Source organism: Echiichthys vipera (genome assembly GCF_963691815.1).
Source record: "Echiichthys vipera genome assembly, chromosome: 12".
In the NCBI taxonomy this organism is placed as follows: Eukaryota; Metazoa; Chordata; class Actinopteri; order Perciformes; family Trachinidae; genus Echiichthys; species Echiichthys vipera.
In genome coordinates, this window is record NC_139837.1 from 15783027 (window position 1) to 15804558 (window position 21532).

Sequence of the window (21532 nt, forward strand, 5' to 3'; positions counted from 1 at the left end):
TAAGTACATACGGCTGGGGAGGCAAGTGTCTTCATGGGCCCCAGTGACCCCCTACTACCTTTTGTTTTTGTGTCAAGTGTTATTGCACTTTGAAACTGAACACCAGTTCAAACAGAAGGCCATAATTGCAGAGGCCATAAGACCACTGAAGCTGGGGGGGCTGGAGCAGTAAGAGCCCCTCCAGCCATGCAGGTTCTTGTGAAAACAAGACAGAGGCAGTAAAATGTTGATGAGACTGCCAGACAAAAGTGGAGAAGTGGCACATTCATCAGAAAGGTGTGAGAACCACTGGAAATTGTAAGAGAGGTTCTTGACATCCACACAAAACGTGTGGACATTTGGTTACATTGGACAGTCATTGTCAGAAGAAGCAATAAAGCAAATTACTAGGCCTTGGTATTATTATTAGATTGATTTGCATCTTTTCACACAGAGCTGGGTGACTAATAAGATATTGCATAAAGAAATAAACACATACCTGTAGGCCGGCACCCAACAAAAGGAAAGATGAGAACAGGAAGCTAGACAACAAAATGAAACAATGATAATGAGCAATGGTAATGTGGAAATAAAACTCCTGGGCATGCAGATAAATAGCTACGTCATTAGGTTGCATAAACAATCACATGCATTAGCCAACTGCAATAAAGTCATAATCAGATAAAGTTCTTGAAAGAACCCCAGGGGTCACCAGTAAAATAACTAAACCTGATTTCACCGTCCTTTCACTCTCTGCATGTTATCTCAGTCAGGGAATGTACCAGGGTGATTATTTTCACCATGTGTTTCCCACTCCTGCCTCACCCTCTGTGGGTTAACTGCCTGTGTCACTTTAATACAAAAGCAGTCATATCTTATACAATTGTGTGCTGAAAAAGAAGTGATGCACATGAATCTTTATGTGCAGTGAAGCCGGGGAACAGACTGAGTTTGTCGCTAAGGCAATGTCCAAGCATGACCCAGATTAAAAAGCAGGAAAAAAATATGTTTTTCACAAGGTACAAGGAGGAAGAAGGAGTATTTTGACCGGGGGTTGTGACAGATTATTTATTTATTTATTAACATTATTTATTTTCTATGGTGAATATATATACATTTGTAAATATGTATGTTTTCTTATTGTGATGTGTGCGTACATACATACAGAATTTAACAAAGTGTGTTAATGTATTAAAGATAGGATATGATAGAAATATGAAGCGATTCATTGTGATTATACTATAGTAGTATCACTATAGTAGTGGATATTGGGTAGGGTTGAATAAGATGTTGCTTCTTCCTATTCCTTTTCATGTTAAGTTTATATTGTATTTTTTTATTTTACATGTTCGAAATAAAGCATCAATTCATGCCAGCATTCAAAGGATGTTATGACGAAGAAGTGCGTAAACCCCTAATTTCAGGAAACTGGAAACTTTGCAAACATATCAAGAAAAGTACGACCCCTTTAAGAATTCCCAGATTGTACTCTTTGTTTACATAACACAGGGTGCGACCCATGGACCATGTGAGGTGGCAAAAGTATGGCGTTTTACTCCAACTACCATAACATTGTTTACCCAACAATTCATTAAACGCAAAATACTTCCCTCTTCAGTAATAAATAACTTGTATACCCATACACAGCACACTTTAGGTCAAAACAGTATTTTAAACAAATATTTGGTTCACTCCCCCCCTACAGAAAGTAAAGAAAAAGAGAATGGTACATCCCGGCCCTGCTGCTCGCTGTTTTTGTATCTGCTTCAGAGCGGATTCAACCGCCAAGTAAGTTACATTTTTGCCATGTCACGCTAAAGACGTTTGAGACCAGTTTATTTATAGAATAATTGGTTGGTGTGGTGCGCAGAGGCGGATATATGATCTGAAATGAGAGCCCATCGTGTTTTTTGAAGGTATTTCCCTGTGTTTTGTCCTGAGCCGCTGTTATTACTGTATAGCTTAATGTTACACAGTGAAGCCAGAAGCCTCATGTTTTCGTCAAGCCAAGAGGAGCACTGCGCCCCGTCCAAAGACCCGGTGAAATACGGGGAGCTGGTGGTGCTGGGGTAAGTTTTACCTCGCTGTTTTGCTGCTGTATATATAAATATACATGTTTTTTCATACGTTACTGAATCAACGTTAACGTGAATGGGAGTATTTGTCTTTGAGGAAGCTCACAAGAGGGGGCACGCACATAGGTAACTCTTGAGTGTTGTGAAAGTTTTGAAAATAAGGTGTGTTCTGTTTTTTTTTTTTATAATGTTAGACAAACTAAGTTAGTTACCTCCCCCAGGAAAAAGTGTCCAGTTTAGATTCACGCGCTCACGTTACTCCACTAATGAAGACACGTGCGCAATCAGAAATGTTTAGGTTGGTGACGAAGTTTAATTCTCTGACAAACTGGGAAAAAGGGCAACAGTGTTGTTATATCACAACCGAGTGATGTTCACCACGTAGAGACGTTCAGGGACAACTTAAAAAACCCAGGTGAAATGAAGCCCACACTCAGCAGCAACTGTGGGACCAGGGCGCTCCTCTTCCTACCTTTTAGAAGTTGGATTCATGGGGTTTCAGGAATTCGGAAGTGGTGATGGTCCCCTCCCCCAGCCCCCAGGGTTCTCCCTATTTTCACAACGTATCTGTAGCTCAGACCGCACAACTTCAGGCTGTAACTTTAAGACACGTCCTGAAAGACACAAGGCCTGGTTCGTTTTATTTACAAGGTGCTAAAATGGGCCTACAGATCATTGTTGGGTCAATAGTTTGAAATCGCACACCTTGCTTATCCCCAACACAAAGTATATTTACACTCACAAATGTCTGTCTGTCCGCATGGTCAGGTAAGTATGGAAACCAATTTCTGCCAGTGTGAGGGAAAAAAAGATCCTGAAAGTCATTATAATGAGTTTGTATCTCAAAATAATGAGTTTGTATCTCAAAATAATGACTTAGTATCTCAAAATAATGACTTAGTATCTCAAAATAATGAGTTTGTATCTCAAAATGATGACTTAGTATCTCAAAAATAATTAGAAAGGATCTCAAACTTATAGCCCCTCATTATGATTACTTACAGGATCCTTTTTTTTCATCACACTACCCACTACACACAAACACACACACACACACACACACACACACACATGGGTACACACTGTGACCACAATTTTGGACCACCAAAGACCAACTTCAGCGTAGAGTGGAGGGTAGTCCTATGTATAAAATCCTATATCATGATACGCAATTTTCTATCAAATATCCATGTAAATCGTGATATAACCTAATAATGGGGAAAAGTGGAGTAAATGTTTATGGATACAATTACCAAACGGGATACATCTATCATCGCTAATCCAACAAATGAAACACTCGGAACCAAGAACTGTTTCTACTAGAATCAAAGATTTAAACCATCAATCACAATTAGCAAAATAGTTGTTGATTCATTATGTCGACTAATCAACTATCTGCTTCAAACCTGCTGTAAAAGTTGGCATCAAATAGTCAGATCTTGTTTACTTATTCATTTATCAGATGTATTTTTAGACTATAGACTATTTAAATAATATACTCTTATTAAGGCAAAGTTCTGCCATTATGTTTATACGGCAGTTTACATGAGTTATTTGGCATCGTTTGTTAGATGTTAAAGGCTTTTGTAGAAATTATTTTTTCAAACACAATAGTTTTGGCGTACTGAAACTATCAAATTGACACCTGTATTTGAAAATGTTATGCAAGGCAGTTATAGTGGCGGTAGTATATGTTAGTCTCATCCTGCCAGTGAGTAAAAACAGTCTGGTGTGGCTTTTTCTTTGTTTATGTCAGAACTATTTCTAGACCACTAGTGTGTTTTTCAGGATTTGTTCAGGAGAAAGTGCAGCCTGATATCACTCTCAATCAGGATAATCACGTTTTATATTTATAAAGTGTTTAAGGGAAACGGCTGCCACATCTAATGGGACACCTGCTGTGTTATCAGTGATTGCAGCTGATTTAAGATTAACATTTTTAGGTGTTTGTGCTGCGGAAGTAACACCTAGCTTTTGTTTGAACCACTTGAAATTAGATGCTTACAAACGTTATATATGCAGAGCATGGTAGAGGGTGGTTTTGTCCCTTGCCCTCCACCCATACACTCACAGCCATACTGCTTATTATAAGGGACAAAAAAGTGCTGACTGCTTATTACCCCAGGCTGAACATGTGGCATGTTTGAAGCTGATACTTTTGTTCTCTCCCCTAACATAAAGACACATATTCGAATCAGATGTGACGGGTGTATAATCACTGCCATGACATCACATCCCACTGATACAACTGATGGTAGACAAGATAGCTGACAGCATGGAACAAAGCTTGTCTGAGCAGCAGTTCCCTCAGTGGTTTGTTGCCATGACCGTGGTGGCTCTTATTACTTGCATGGCTGCCCCCCATCTCTGCCTGGGTGGATTGGCTTGGTGCTGTCCAGTGAGAGGGGGGTAGTGGCTGCGTGGGCATCCTGAAAATGAAAGGATGGATTGATCAGGACTCAGCCTTTGCCTCTCCTCAGCTTCCTCTGTCCATTGTGGCTGGGAGACTGGGCCTATTGATTGAACGTTGTACATTTCTCCCTAAAGAACCACTCGGTAAAGGAAGTGTACAAATCAACTTGAACACATCTTTGGTGCAAACTGGCACCGATTGTTGAGATGCGATGCCTTTTTTTTATACCATTCATTCAAGAAGGCGAAGAGTTATCCTTTTGTGTTCCTCAGCTCAACAATAAGGTCAGAGTGTAGGTGAAGCTGGTGTGGTTGTCAGTGTCTTGTGCAGGGTTATATCAGTCAGATGGATACTTGGGGCCATGGCAGCTTAAGTCTGAGTCAGTTGACTGATGCTCTTCTCACTCACTGTGCCATCTGGCTTCCTCCCATGTAGTGATGACATACTGTTGTATTTGTACGGTTTATCAACCTATCTGAAGCACTAATAGCCTGTAGTCTTTTACTTTGCAGCATCATCTAACCTCTGTGCCATCTTGTAGAACCCTTTAAGGCCACCCTTCCTCTGTGTCATGCCAACGGGGGTTATAACAGCTCAGCATATCTCCTCCTCATTCTGCGAACAGAAACCTTTCATGTTAGCATAAGAGGTAGGAGGTGCTGTTGGCTCCTTAGTGCAGCCCTGCAGGATAGGTGATACGCCAGAGTCTTGTAATCCCTGCTCCTAAAGTATTGGAAGGTAAATCCGCTGTCTGTCTGGCACAGGTCAAAAGGGAAAGCGATCACAATTGGTTGGAGTGCTGCTTTTTAAAAGCCTGTCCCAGCTGATGTGACGGTGGCGGTTCCTAGATGACAGGATATTGTTACTCTATGTAATGGTGAATAATAGAAGGCATGTGTGGCGTTTCTCAAAGAGCCAGGGTTATATTCTACAGTTAGAATTCATCATGGCGAAATGCTAAGCTGCATATCATCTTATTGTGTGTTGTATGTGAGGAGACATCCAGAAACGGGTATCCAGCAGATAGTCATCCCCCAACGAAGTAGACATCTGAATGATATATAGGTCTTATATTGGAATGTACAGTGAGCAGCACGCTTGTTAACTTGGCTTCTATTGCGCGTTTATTAATGAGACCATCAGTATATCTGTTCCATATGAATTACATTTTTATGATCAAGACCACATAAAGGATTGCTGGAGAAAATGTAATGGTTTTTCTCTTTAATTTTGATGTGCTTTCTGTCTTATACATTGTTACCAGAGTGGATGTCTTTGAAAAACCACCACCATTAGAAAATAATTGACAATAGAAGTTAAAGCTGAATAGCCTTTAAAATGGTGAAAATAGTTAAAATACTAATACAATTATTTATCCACAATTATTTGTCATTTTCTTTCTGCTGTCACACTTTCAGTGTTTCCGTTGTAGTTCTGTCCACAGTATAGTAGATCTCTGTGGGTGGCTTGTTCTACAGGCCAGCTTTGTGCACTGTGCTGACTGGGACCATGTGTTTCCATGTCTGGCCAGCCGTGAGGAGACATGGGACAGGTGGACGAGCTTGGAGGGAGATAGGGAAGAGCAGAAACGGGCTCTTGTTGCTACTGTTGCATTTATGTTGCAACAAAGAGGAGAAATGTCGGACTATGTAGTGGAAGGGAGAGCTCACTCGCTTATGATGTGTATTGCTATGCAAACTTGAGAGTTTTAATAGTAATATTTCGGTTTTCCAAAGTGTCTATTCAGCACACTGTGGTTACATTTGAGCGTGTGACAGAAGGTCTGTGTGTTGGATGGGAGTAGCGCATGTGGTGTCCCAGCTGTAGGAACCAGCTGGTGGATGGGGAGAGGGACACTCCTATCGGAAGGGGCTTCTTCATTCACAAAGAGCTGCCTAGGTTAGGGGCCTCACAGCAGACTGAGGGGCAAAACAGGAGTCCGATATTGAGAAGTGAGAACCGAGAATGTTCTTCGGTGCTCTTCTGGTGGTGCTGAGGCTTTGAAATTGAGATCTTATGGTTTTGTGTATCAGTGTAAAAAAATCTAGTTATGAAACATTGGGCCTCATTCAAGAAGCAAAAGACAAATACATTTTCTCATTTGTTTGTATCCACAATTTGTTCTTATTGTGTTAGTACTCATAGGTTTTTGGGATTCACCAATGTTTTCTTATTTTTGCTCATCTCTTAGGTAAGAAAACATTTTTTAACGAGTGGTTGAGAGCGTTCTTACCTACATAAGAAAATCTGTCTTGTTTTTATAGTCCCCAAATTGTTTGTATAACGCAACAACGCGTATATGTTTGAGTGTATCATTTGTCACATGGTCCGTGTATCTTTTGGATTACAGTCACTTTACCTTTATGGACTCGTACTAACATAGCGCCTTTCTAGTCTTCTGACTACTCAAGGCGCTTTCACACAGACATTCACACAGATGGCAGTGGATCTACATAACATCTAATTTAATCTAACCATTCACACAGACATTCACAAACCCATGCGTAGCACAAGGGGCAATTCATCGTCAGTGTCCTGCCCATGGACACTTCGTCATGCGGACTGGAGGAGCCGGGGATCGAACACACCTGAGTCTATATAGCCTATATGTTTATTAGTTCTCTTATTACATATGCATATACATTTACTAAATACCCGTTTACAGACTGTTTACTTTCACTTTGTTCATTTGCAAATACTGTCGATATAAATGTATACAGATTACTTTATTTATAGTTTATATTTATTTTATATTTAGCCCTATAATCCAACTCTACTATTATGTTATAGATTCTCATTTTGCTTTTACTTGTGTGATTTTCTTTTTTAGACCATATTTAATGAGCATTGTTTGAGGGAGCCTGAAATCATATATTTTTCATGCCAACGACTGCTTCTCGTAATTCTCGTGGACATGGCAATAAATAAGTTAAAACTTGTGGTGTTTGTTTTAAAAACATCATATCATGAATATCATAAAGTTTCAAATATTAAAAATATATATTCTACTCATTATACCGTGTTTTATTAATATGTTTGTGATTTCTCTGTAACACCAGTAATGACACTCTGTAAAATAACAGCGTTTTTTTGGTGGGATCTCCAGTTCAGTTGCACACGGCACAACACCTGTCCTTATGTAACGCTTAGGGGTTAATAAACAATTATGTAAACAATTATGATCAAGTGGGATGCATCATTTAGCCCACCTGAGTAAAAGCAGATTTGGATGGTCAAGGGTTGTTGATGCATCTGGATTCTGGAGTTGACATAAATTCCAAAGAATGTTGCTCGATGAGGCCAAATGTGTTTCAGTCATGTGAACCACTTCTCCACCCAGACTGTGCATTCCCAAAGTGATAGCAAACCTGACGTGCATCTTAAACCCTGCTCCTTCCTGGGTCACAGAGCCAAGGAACAGCTGCAGTTCACACAGAGTTGGCTCACTGAAATCACAAGTACCAGAGTGCATTATGTAATAAGAGACATTATCCAAGGTAACGCTTAGATTGCTAATAGGGTGCATTAGATTGCCGCTGATGTAATGCATGGCAAAGCTCCTTTTCCGAAACACATGAATGTTTCTAATTCTCTATGTCTACTTGATATGCTTATGAGAATTGAGTCTGTAAATATCATTAGAAACAATTGTTTGCAGCTAAATGTTTGCATATTCATATCATTGTTAACTTTTTGCTAATGTGCTGTCCTTCCCTCCACCCCTCCTGTGACAGGTACAATGGCTCTCTGCCCAATGGAGATCGGGGTAGACGGAAAAGCAGATTTGCGCTATACAGGAGGACCAAAGCCAATGGTGTTAAGCCAAGCACTGTGCACATCCTCAACACTCCCCAGGCAAGCAAGGTACAGGAGACATCAGAGGATGAATAAGTGATTTGTTCAGCAGACTCTCAGTGAGAATGAACAGTTGGTTGCTTGACGTTTGATGTATTTTTTAGACAAACGAATAACCGAGACATTGGGTGATGAGTAAATTTCCCATTATACTTAGGCAGTTTTGAATTCATATAGTGCTTAAACTTAGCAGATTACAGGTAGAGGAATCTCAGAAGGGAGGTCTTTCAGCAGAATGGGGTTTCAGTGACTTCAGTGGCTCATGGAACGTGCAGTGAGCTCCTTTACATTATTGTTGGCAGGCCTTAATATTGACATTTCCAGTACAATAACTGTAGTTCCAACCCGAGCCTCATAGCTTTTCTTTGCACCAGAGTGCATGCCAGAAACTGCCCCGTCCAGTATAACACGTCGGCCTTCTTGCATTCCTGCCTTTGGTTTTCCCAAGCAAAACTGCTAAACTTGCGATAGGACCTCTGCACCTCCTGGAGGCCAATATTCCAGACACTTGTTGGGGAATTTAACTCGCTGGCCAAAGGCCCTGGTTCAGGTTACTCTCACCTTGTGGAACATGAATCCTGATATCTGCTCTGAGGTTTTTCTATGACAGAGACTTTTTCATCACAGAGACTGTGCATCATTCCAATCGAGTTGAATGTTGTGCTGCGGTGGCCTATGAAATCTTTTTAATGTACTCCCACCTCCAGTTCTTTTTCAGACAGTTTGTGCAGAAAACCATGTTGCGCAGGACCTAACTTTTTTCTTTTTTTTTAATCTGCGTAGCTCAACTGAACAAACAGTGCCCATAACACAATTAGTCACAAGCTGTATCAGAGATGGGAACTGCTGTAACCTTCTTCCCCTTTCAGCACTGTTGCTCCATGCCCTGTTACCAGGCCTGGGATTAAGAGGGTGAACTGAGTAGGAAGTTGTTGGAGTTGCCCGACCCTGCACTCCCAGCTGTACACACGGTCAAATATAGACATTCCCTAAGAGACAATCAGGGTGGTCAACTTGATGGAGGAGAGGAGAGTCTTCATTTTTGAGTAAAGAGAAAAGTTAACCAAGCCATCGCCCGTTTTTTAAATTTTTTATATTTTCTTTTCTACAGCAGTCCCCCAACCTACATACGAATGAACTGAGAATGCTCTGTGGCTCAGAAGCTGAGAGGAAAGCTCACGTGTTTGTGCACACTATGGTGTTCATGACAGATAATGCGGAGCTCCCACAATGCCACTACCATCCTCCTATTCAACCCCCCCCCCCCCCGCGCTTTCTTATTTCCCCATTTGAACTCAGTTACTGCATTTATATGTGGAAGTGTGGTGGTTTACATTGGCCGTTTTCTTTGTTTTCACTCCTTCCAATGAGGGAGACTGTGTGTGGCATTTGGGGGTGTGGTGTTGTGCTTTTAAAAATATGTAACTGTTTTGTTGTGAGCATGGACTTTTTTTTTTTAGCCGCTGAGTAGGTGGAGCACCATTTGTTTGTAGCGGTGCAGTCAAGACAAGACTGCATGTGATGATGACATTTGTCCCCATCTGTCTCTGATGTTACTGCAGAGTGTGGTTGCACTGATGACCCACTTTCTCTCTCCCTGTTGCACGTGACAAAGAGGGTTGGGGGGGTTTGGGAAATGGAATCCACAGATTAGAGCGCAATGATAGTAGCATGTGGCAAAGTGTTGATTTGGAGCTGGGTTTGAGTTGCTTTAACCCACCCTGTCCCTACCTCACTACAGAGGCAGTTTAGCAGTAGGCAAGCTGAGGCCAGCGAGGTGGTTTACGACCACTGGGAGTGTGACTTTACATGCTCTTCTTTGTTCCTTTACCAGAAATTCCTGCCACAGATCTTTGGTTGCAGATAATGTTATGAAGAAAAGTTCTTGCGTTATTGTCTGCTATAAACAACACTGTAATGATATATTGTAATAAAAAGCCTGAAATGTTGTGCTTTTGTAAATAGCCGAGGGGGAATAAGGGAAAATGTATATTCCCTTCCAACAAGCGCTAACGTTGTTGTTCAATCTTAACATGTGACTCATTAATGAGTGCTGTGCATTTTAATAGTGGGGTTTGTTTTGCCTTGATCTGTAATTTAACTTGAACACCGATGCAGTGATAACGCATATGGTAGTGTTGCTCTTGTTTGTGAACCTTTGGCATGCTCAGATCCAGTATTAAAGCCACAAGCCAAGACATCAAAGGGTTTCACTATAACACACAATGGTAACCCCCCTTGTTGTTGGCATGCGTAAACTTAAATTGTTAAAATATGTATTTGTTTTGTTAAATATTGTATCACAATTCGCATCATGTTTGTAATGACTTGCTTGTTATATTTCAGGCTGTGCACTGTAAAGGCCAACACAGCATCTCCTACACACTGTCCAGGAACCATACAGTCGTGGTGGAGTACAGTCATGATAAAGACACAGACATGTTTCAGGTAAAAAAACAAACATGAAATTACAGTAACCTGTTAGGTTTGCACTTTGAATAACCTTTATTTGATTAGGGCTGCAACTAACAATTACTTCCATTATTGATCCATTATAGTGTCCCAGAGCCCAATTGGGATGTTTTCAAATAGCTTGTTTTTTATGACAAGCTTGTTTTACTGTACTTTTTTACAGTCCCAACTCAATAGTATAAAGTTAATACTATATATGATGAAGAGAGGCATCAACACCTTATATTTGAGAAGCTCATATATATATTTTTTCTTTGAGACCAACTGGACTATGAAGAAATTCTCAAAATAGCGTTTTATTTTCTGTTGATTGACTAATGGTTTCATTTACTGAATTTTCCAGCTCTATATTTTATTAGGAATATTTGCAGCTGCACATTTAGAAATATGAACATTTAGGTTGTTCTACCCTCCCTGGATTTAACACTCAAGCAGTGAGTGCGTGTGTCCTGTATGTGTACTGTCAACTGTTCTGTCTGTAGCATTAATCTGAATGTACAACAAGGAGATGATGGCCAGAGGGAAGTCAGCACTGCAGACACGTGCTTCACATTCGGCCCATGTGTCTTTGAACAACACTGGATAAATAGAAACACAGACAAAGCAGAGAAGGGGAAACTTTATTTGAAAAAAAGGACTTCAGGACAGGTTTGAGCTGAAAAATAGAGGAAATGAAAGAGGGAAATGCTTATTTTAACCTCTGCTTGTTCAGCTGAGAGCTTGAGAACTGTTTGGACATTTTTCAAAGTTGAACCCTGTGGTCTGCTTGAATAAGCCTGAAATATTATTTTTTAAGAAAAGGAACTTGGATTCTCCTCAGAAATGCATTGATATAACAACAATAAACTGCTGCTGAAACTTGCTGCGACATGACACAGTTTGGTGCATGCACTGCAACATGATCTTGTGCCCCGTCATTCAGATGTCAAACCGCCACAAACTGACAAAGTGCCTGACGAACTGCAGTTCAAATGTCTGCAGGGAATTAAAAAACTATTTTTTACCCATGCCAATACACTGACAAGAGAATTCAAGAAACCATGTAATAATAATTAATATTAATTGCTGTGTTGCTTTTTAGATTGGGCGTTCGACTGAGAGTCCCATAGACTTTGTGGTGACTGACACAGTAGCAGGAGGTCAGGAGGGAGAGGAGACTCCCATCACACAGAGCACCATTTCCCGCTTTGCCTGCCGAGTCGTCTGCGAGCGCATCCCTCCATACACGGCTCGCATCTATGCAGCTGGTTTTGATTCCTCCAAAAACATCTTCCTTGGGGTAATTACTATTTGTGTACCATGGTAGATATACAGTATCTCTGTTTACACTGCTGTCGTAATGAAAGGTTGGATGTCCAGTTTGTGTCTTTTAAATCTAGTTCTAGCAGAGTTCTAACCAGATAAACAAAATGCAGTTTCTTTCACTGGCAGTGTTGTGTAAAAAAGCGGACTGCCACACAAGCACATCAGTTTGCATCTATGCTCCATTTCGCCTATAGGAAAAAGCCGCAAAGTGGAAGAACCCTGACGGTCACATGGACGGACTAACAACCAATGGCGTGCTGGTAATGCACCCTAAGGGTGGCTTCACAGAGGAGTCAAAGCCTGGTGTATGGAGAGAGATCTCTGTTTGTGGGGATGTTTACACACTAAGAGAGACCCGCTCAGCACAGACCCCAGGCAAACTGGTCAGTAGCTTCATACATACAGTATATGTTCACAGCACTGCGTCACTGTGACTTAAATGGAGCAGATACTGTATTAACTTGGATGTTTTTCAATTCACAAAAAGAATATGGTGATAATGGTTACCTGCATGATGTAAGCTTTCTTTCTTCCTTTTTTTGTTAACTATATGAAACTAAATGTGTATCTGCTACATCACCTTCTTCAGGTGGAGCATGAGAGTAATATACTGCAGGACGGCTCCCTGGTGGATCTATGTGGAGCCACTTTGCTGTGGCGTACTGCAGAAGGCCTCTTTCACACTCCCACCCAAAAACATCTTGAGGCTCTCAGGCAGGAGATCAACGCAGGGCGCCCCCAGTGCCCCGTGGGTCTCAACACGCTCGCCTTCCCGAGCATGCAACGGAGCCGCGCCCTCTCCTCTCTGGAGGACAAGCAGCCTTGGGTCTACTTGGCCTGCGGCCACGTGCACGGCTACCACAACTGGGGCCACCGTTCAGAGCAGGAGCCCAACACTCAGCGAGAGTGTCCCATGTGCCGGGTGGTCGGGCCCTACGTACCACTGTGGCTGGGCTGTGAGGCGGCCTTCTACGTGGACACAGGTGCACCCACTCACGCCTTTGTGCCATGTGGACACGTGTGTTCAGAGAAGTCAGTCAAGTACTGGGCGGAGATCCCCCTGCCCCATGGCACCCACGCCTTCCATGCCGCCTGCCCCTTCTGTGCCACCCAGCTCAGCCTTATTCAAGGCTGTTCCAAGCTAATCTTCCAGGGCCCGGTGGACTGAGCTGAAGGGTCCTGCTCCTGCAGAGATTAGACAGGAATGCCAACATGCTGTGAAACCGTTCAGATTATTTTATGCTTTCTTTTATTCATGTAAACCAGCTGCGGAAAAGAGTAAGTCTTCTCGAGTTCTGGTCATATGCTGTGGATCCTGCACAGAAAGAGAGCCATTACAGATTGTTCAGGGCCTCTTGTGGCTATTTGGATGGCCACCGTGGGACAAAGAGGCATGGAGCACACTGGACCTCAGGTGCCTTGCTCCTCCAGGATGAAATACTGTTGCAGCTCTCCTGCAAACCAACCATTTTAAACAAGGCTGTTTTTAAACTATAGTGACTGCTGGTTTTCCATCAGAGAGCTGTAGAATTAAGTTTGTAGAAAGAATTAATTGATATTACTAATGAATCAGACTGAACCAGATAACAATGCATTGGGTCTGTTGGGAAGGAAAAGGGGGGAGGGGTTATAGTTCAATTCCTGGTGGGTCTGAGAGAAACTTTTTACAGAGCCAGACAGCTGGACTGTTGGCTGGGAGAAAACCAGGAGAAACTTGGAGTGTAATGTCTATCTAGTTTAGTGCACCGATAATGGCATCTAGATCATGTAGCTCTCCAGATTTTAGCTTCCATTTGCTGAACAAACTTTGATGGGGGGGACTTTTTTGTGTACAGCGATATAATCCAGTGCCTCAAATCCCATTAAATGGTGGGAATATTTTTAATAAATGAGAAAAGATATTTTGTTGAAGGCAAAGGGAGAGATAGTTTTGCATACATAAGACATGGAAATGGCAGCCCACGTGGATTCTTCAACACATTTTTATCTGACAGAAGAGGTATTTTACTACACTGAGGCCCTTGTACTGTTTTGTAATGCAAATGTTAATATATTTTTCTCCTGCATAAATAATGTGAGAATGTTTGAGTGTGCATGCATGTGCGATTGTGTGTGTGCGTGTGTGGGTTGGACTGTGTGGGTGCCCTTGGGCTCTGTTTAAATCGCCCTGCATCATTTCACCCCAATCCCCTTTCTATGATCTCGCCCACCACCCAAAACACTACCAGAGAGAACAGGAATTAAACCAACCTTGCACGGTTTAGACGATGAATGTACTGAAATACATTGACTCTCCTCACTGGTGGCGCTTCAATTATACAACTTGCTTTCTCTACGGCTGTGCTGTTAAAGGTATATGAAAGGCCTGTTTGCAGTGAAGGACAACTTTGGAACCTGCTTGCTAGCTAGCTGTGACCATGTCCCACACACGTACTGTATTCAGTCTGCACTGTTGTTAGCTTTATCCCATGCTGGGTCTGATCCAATGATTAGTACGCTGTCAAACCTGGGCACAGTCTCATCAGCATCCAGAGATTATACCAAATATAAGGAGGAGCTGTTTTTTTCTCTCTCCACATGCAAGATGTAACAACCACTCTCTCCGATTCCAAAGTGTTTCTCTAAACAATCCTAAACCCAAACTGCTGCTATGGTGGAATTTTGACAGCTCTGGATTACAGTCGAGGCTGTTCAGTTGCTCGGGACCAGCTCCGTGGGAATAATGATATTATCTCACACCATGCCAAATTTGGTAAGTTCTATTGTGTGTGGATGAGTCATGAGTTGTCCAAAACGAAGTAGCAGATTAATCAAAACTAAAGAATCTGGGACAAATGTGTGCATTCTTATGTGATGTTAGCTCACCAGACTATGCCTGTATGTAGGGTGTAGTTAAAGGCATTTCTGCCTCCAGTTTATCAGACAATATTGAGCATTAAAATCATGAGATATTGAGGGTACTGTTTTGTTATAGTATTCAAATTTTCTTCAGGTTGCATTATGATGAATACAATTCATTGGTGTCATTGATGGGCAGAAGCCATCTTGATTAAGGGCTCCCTTGACTTCACAAAAAAGGATCTCAATAGCAGTGGTGGACTGCTGGAGTATCTTTTTATACCAAGCATTCTTAAAAGTATCTACATTATGCTTCACTCATGCCACGGAGCATTTCTGAAACACTCGATTCCTTCAGATTTTATGTAACTGCCGAGCAGGGTCAAGTACCAGGCCGCATATTGTACAGTAGCATTCCTCTCCAACACTTTCAGCTCAAACACTGTGCCCATTGCTTAAGACCGTGTTCTGTAACAGCTGCAGAGTAGCTGCCTCAAACATTCCTCCTTGGTAAACATGGGTGGGGCCCTCAGTTCACCCAAGGGCTTGTTCTATGATTTTGTCTCCAACAGGAACAGTGTACACAAGCCATAGAACGCACTGATGCTCCCGATGCCTCCTTTGCAAAGAATAAAATATTTTTTAAAAATAACTTGAGGGTTGGTTGTCTCTGATTTAAGGCCTCCTTAATTGTTGAGGTATGGTTGTGATACTGATTCAGTGGTTTGAAAAGGTATGTGCGGCCACTTTTGCGTAGCCACTGCTTTTGAACTCCAGATGTCTCAGCTGTGTACACACAACATTGCAGTAATGTTTAATCACAGTTACACATGTGTTTCATCATTCCTCAGTGTGAGCATTTCCCTGCTATCGTGGTTTGCCAAAATGGCTCATTATTTTGACTGCTCTATCAAACATGGTATTTTTTAAGATAAGGGACCCATTTTTCTTGAAGTCTATTTAATCCACATTTCATGTTATATCTTATCACCCTCATCTTAATATTCACCATAGAAAATGACTGCACAAGTAACACTCCCTGGTGTTTAGTGCTTGAGTGTAGTGTCCCAATGAAGCCACAAGAGGACACTGTTTCCTCAACAATAGAGGTTGTTCACCAAACCACTGAGCCTGCAGCATTCAAAAGCCGAAAACACAGAGCAAAAAAAAGAAAGTTTGATGTTTATTATGAAAAAGACTCAGTAAAAGTACATTACAAATATATCTGAAATTGAATTGACTACATTTGCATGCCCATAGATGAATAAAATCCTCCCTATGTAGGCTATAGTTGGACATTTACTGATTAATCTTTACCATTCCATGTTTTTGCTTTTGTTTGTTTTTACAAATTAATTATACTGTTCTTAGACTTGTTCCAGATTTAAATCCTGGCAACATACATCAGACATGGCAATGTATGCAATTTTTTTTGGCTTTTATTTTTATGTACATGCAAAATATTGTATGATGATGATGACATTTTCCATCATTCGCATGTGACTTCATCTCTATAATAAGGACACATGAAAGGGATTTAAATACATAACATCCCAGTTAGGCGTTTGGAGAGGAATGGAGCTGTGGGATGCCATGCTTCCTAATTAACATTTCTGCAGTAGATGTGAGATGGGTTCATATGTCTGCACACTCGCCTGTTTTTCTGAATGACAGAAGAGACACTGAAGGTGACAGCATGCTAATTCTGAGATCACTCGGTGGCTCCCCTGCCTTAAGCAGGGCAGGGTTATGCAAATAAAGTGAAATGGTACAATTTTTTTTTTTTTCTTGAACCAGCTTCCTGGATGAGAAAGTAAGGTTCATATGCTATAATGACGCTCGTCTCTGTAATGGATTGACACAAACCACAGTACTTCTATAATCACCTTTTTAAAACTAATTAACTTCTAACATATTTCACAGCGACACAACTCATCATATTTTTCAGCTGGATCATAATTGTACTAAAAAATCCTCTTTGAATAAGTAACACACTCACACACACATGTGCAAACGCACACACAGTTATTAGTACCTAGCCTGACAATTTGCTTATGGAATAAGTGAAGTGCTGAAAGAAATGTCAATAAATACGTATTGCATTTCCATAAAGTTGGGGAACTCACAAGAGACAGATTTATTTATTTTTAAAGCAGGAAAGGCGAGATACCCTGACTTTTACCTGCTAATGAATGGGTACACTGCTAACACACTGAATCCTACGTTCCCCATTATGCAACTCAATAGCGTCTTTCATTAGACAAGGCTTTAAAATATTGTAGCTCTTTTCCAGTCCAGTTATCCCAATACTGCTGTTTTCAATTTCAGACTCCAGTCTGCTCTGCGTCAAGACATTTCTGTCAAACTAAAATTATTTCAATAGCAGGATGTGAAATAGTGATAATTTTCTTGTATCATGAAAAATGGAGATTTTCACCTGACAACATTCAGCAATATGTAGGCTGGACTATAATATGCAACAGCTGTCTGTCATCCAGCTGTCACATAGAGGAAACCTTGAACTAGCTGTTCTAAAGGCTTCAGCCTAGTTTCTATGGTTTTCTTTGCACCAAGACCAAATGGGAAATGCCACAGGTGGCTGTGGGCTGTGCGCCAAGTTATCAGCAGGACACCTTAGCTGGCAAGTTGAAGGCTATGATATTTACCTCAATTACACAGCATGCAACTGAAGCAAATGATATGCAGATCATCATCTGTAAATAAGAGATAGTGCTCTTACCCTCACCTAAATTAAGTAACAACCCTCAGAAGCAAACACAAGGCACATTTGGCTCCCATGGTTTTTAATATATTAAACTTGGCTGTCCTTTATTTTTCATCTCCTCTGCAAATTGGACTGCCATGGCATGGTGGCACATATTTGACGGTGTTGTTTATTCCTCACTATTTCTCTCTTGTGTGGTCTGACACTATTTGTTTTTTCCCAACACTACACTGATATTTTGCTGTAAATTGGGTCCACCTTTCTTTATCAATGCTCAAGGTCAAACACCTCACATGACTCTCACTTTGGATTCATGCAATTTGATCTTGTCAAACAAAAGCATCCCTTTTTTCCCCTTGTATTTTTGCCCTCAGCGATTTTTGAGGCACTAACATTACACAATTCAAGCTGTATGCAGTGCAGTTTGAAGAGGATTATGATGATATCAGGCCTATTTACTATTTCATGTGGCTCTTGATGATACTTTGTACTCAGCCTACTCAGCTTATTACTTTCTCAATGAATAACAAATGAGTTGTCAAATAAAAGGCAAATAAACACAGGCTAAAGAGAAGCTGGTACAAATATTTTATTAGAACATATGAGGGTGAAATAGGTTTGGAAAATCAAGCATTAAATTCAAGCATTACCTCTTTGAGCCTCTGATGCCCTCTCCCTCTCATCTGCTCTTATAGAGGCATGTGGCGTCTTGCCTACTCATCCAAACAAGGGGACAAATGACTTTAATTATGGAGTAATTGCAGAGTCTTGTGTTAATTAAATCTTTATCAGTTCAAGTAAGTGGATTTCTCCCACATGGAAACCATGCAGAGACGTGCTGTCTTGCTCTTCCCCCCTCCTGCTCTGTCTAAATTTTCTACCAGTACCACAGTCTGAGATCATCTTTTATTTCCATTCTCACCCAACTCTCCCTCCCTCTCTCTCTGTCTCTCTCTCTCTCTCTCTCTCAACCCTAGGTCTCACACTGAAATGATTGGGATTAGCATCATTTGGGGAAGGGGGTTGTTTAAGCAACTCTGTCAGTAGCCAGCTGTTTCTTAAAAAAAAACATAACAAACATGATTGCACCGGCGTGAGGCGGTGTCCTCCGCTGGAAAATGAGATACTAGATTTATCTTAGGTTCCTGGTGTTTGACAAAATTGAATCCTCTCATTTTAATTGCTCTCGACTAGGTGTGCTGCTCCAGGCGACGGGAACAGCAGCTCTGTATGTTGTCCCTTGTTCTCTTCAGACTATTATATTCCATTGTGCAAAATGCAGATTATGATTTGCTTTATCCTTGTCATCTATCTTATTTAGGATCATTTAGGTAGCCACATGTTACAAAGGAACAGCAGTCCGCCCTGTTATTATGTGTGTTTGAGTCCCCTGCTTCTTGTAATGAGAACAGGATCACAGAGGAGAATTAATCTCTCTGAAGACTTATTCGCTGGTTCAAGGCCTCACTGCAGTTTAGAGAAAATGTAGGAAAACTGACTTGTTTTGTTGATTTTCAGCGGGGTCCAGCATATGATACAAGATTTGGAATATTAATACAAACACTTGTCATGTGTCTTGCAGCTTTCACTTGACAGTTTTGCTCAGAATAATGCTCCATGGTTTTCTGAGTAAAAGGAGAGGGTGACAATGTTGCATGATAGGCTGTGGTGGGTCTCCAGAGTGACTTGACTCACTGTATACCATATTATATTGTGCCTAAAATGTGTTGTGTGTTGTTAAATAGCCTTTTGTTAATAGATGAACGAACGGAAATAGCGCATTGTTTGATCTTTTAACTTCTACAGTATGTGAATTTGGGCTTGTGGACACTCAGTGAGCTACTGTTTAACAGTGAAAATGTTTATGAGACGACGAATGGGTGTAATATGGCTGTGAAGCAGATTCAAAAGGGCTTAACTGGATTACAACTCATTTCAAGGATGCTTAAGGTAAGATTAAAACAGATATGTGGTAAGTGAGGAAAATACAAAATCAAATAGATTGAATTTCACTCACTGCTCCCATAAGCCACTTGCTCATGCATGGCTATCCTGTGTGTTGTTGTAGGGCACTGAGTTAAAAAAAAAATCAGATGCCTTTCTATGCGAGACAATATGTAGATTGTTAGTGTAAAAAACGATTCAGCAAAGGGAGCATACGCACTTTTCAAACAACAGTTTTGCTCTGTTGGACCGTCACAATTCACCATTAATGCCCTTTCTTATCTCATGCTACAAATCCCTAGAGCTGGAACATTAGAAGTCTCTAATCACACACACTGGCACACATTGAGTGTGTGTACATGCACTCTCGCACCACTCTCTCTCACACACACACAAAATCACACACCTCGCATAGAAAAGATAATGAATTTAATACCACTGCTATTACAGTCAACTAATGTTTGTTAATAGCCTGGTGCCATATGGAACGAGGGCATCAACCATGTGGGTAATTCCTCTTTTTGGACAAACTGTCAATAAAAAAAGGCCTTGCATTTTGTGGATGCATGTGGAGAAGGGGGAGGCAGGAGCATGTGCTTAATCCAGCAGACTCTCTAATGATTCCTCTGTGCCTCAAATGGGAGCTACAGGCCTCTGTGAATATACTCGCAGCTATGTTTTATCTTCCCTATCAGAGCTGAAATATGTGTTCATATTAACAGTGAGCATTTAGTGCATAATGCTGTTCAGTTTGGTGTTGGTGGTGATGGGGGGCATGATAGAAGTGGTGGTTTTAGAGAGAAAACTTTATGACGTTTTGATTACCCTGCCCCCCACCCCCACCCCCAACTCCCCCTCCATCACAACCTCCCCAAAATTCACTCCATCTCTTCCCCCGTATCCCTCTGGCAGCACTGCAGCCCTGCGGATAACCAAGCGTGGATTAGCAGTGACATCACACTGAAGAGATGGCTGAGCCCGAGTGTGAGGAAGGGTGAGTACTTGGGTGCGTGTGTGTGTCAGATGGGGTGTGAGCCTTATGTGTGTGTTCAAGACTGATTAGACGATGAGGGTGGTGGTGAGAGGGAAGCGAGGATTAGAGAGCCATCTGAGAGTTGGCTAGGTGCTGACACCACTCCACCTCACCAAGGGCTCAATTTACTGAGGGATCAGACTCATTTATGGTGGGCTGGGATTATTATCAGTTCAATAGGGCAATTTCCTTATAACAGTCACCCTTTGACCTGTGAAATATGGACACTTGTGAGACATTTATAGGTACATGTATCTTGTTTCAGTTATAATCTACTGCTTTCCTGCAACAATTTACTGTGTATTAGCAGCAGGTAAAGTAACAACTCTGGTACTATAGCGTTTAAATGAAGTAGTATTAGTATTAGTCTTACTACAAGGTCTAAATTGAATGCTTCAGAGGGCAATCAAAGTGTCTGTGTGCTGGCAGTGTACCACAAAAAAATAATTTTCTTTCTTTTTTAGGAAAGGCTCATCACAATAAACCATCTATTAGGAATTTCAGACAAATCCATCCATCATACTTCCACTCCCCGGAGTTTAAAGAGGCCTACAGTGACTGACAGATGAGACAGGAAGCTATGTTTGATTTTAGGTTTACCTGGAATGTCAACACTCTTGAGCTGGCCCTTTGTATTGAACCCCTTGTGTTACATTGAGCATCACTCACCTGATTCGTTGACAGCACCACAGTCCACTGATAAAAAAACAACAGGTATCGGCTGCATCTAAGACAACAGAACATTACAGAATGTGAGGGAAGTGAGAACTGTGCAGGCTGTGCCATTGAGTCAGGGTTGAGATTTGTTGTACTATAAACAAAGACTCCAAACTGCTTTCACAATCCAGTTTGTACGGTAGATATGAAGAATGTATGAACAATTACATTAACTT

General features: G+C 41.3%; 1 protein-coding gene across 1 annotated transcript; it reads left to right on the top strand.

Moving 5' to 3' along the window:
* The first annotated feature begins 1767 nt into the window (after positions 1 to 1767).
* peli2 (pellino E3 ubiquitin protein ligase family member 2) lies at positions 1768 to 15537 on the top strand. Its single transcript, XM_083924096.1, has 6 exons — positions 1768 to 2048; positions 8202 to 8331; positions 10669 to 10770; positions 11876 to 12073; positions 12294 to 12482; positions 12689 to 15537. Exons 1-6 carry the CDS (start codon positions 1945 to 1947, stop codon positions 13265 to 13267), a joined length of 1302 nt encoding a protein of 433 aa, XP_083780222.1. The 5' UTR covers positions 1768 to 1944; the 3' UTR covers positions 13268 to 15537.
* Positions 15538 to 21532: the final 5995 nt, after the last annotated feature.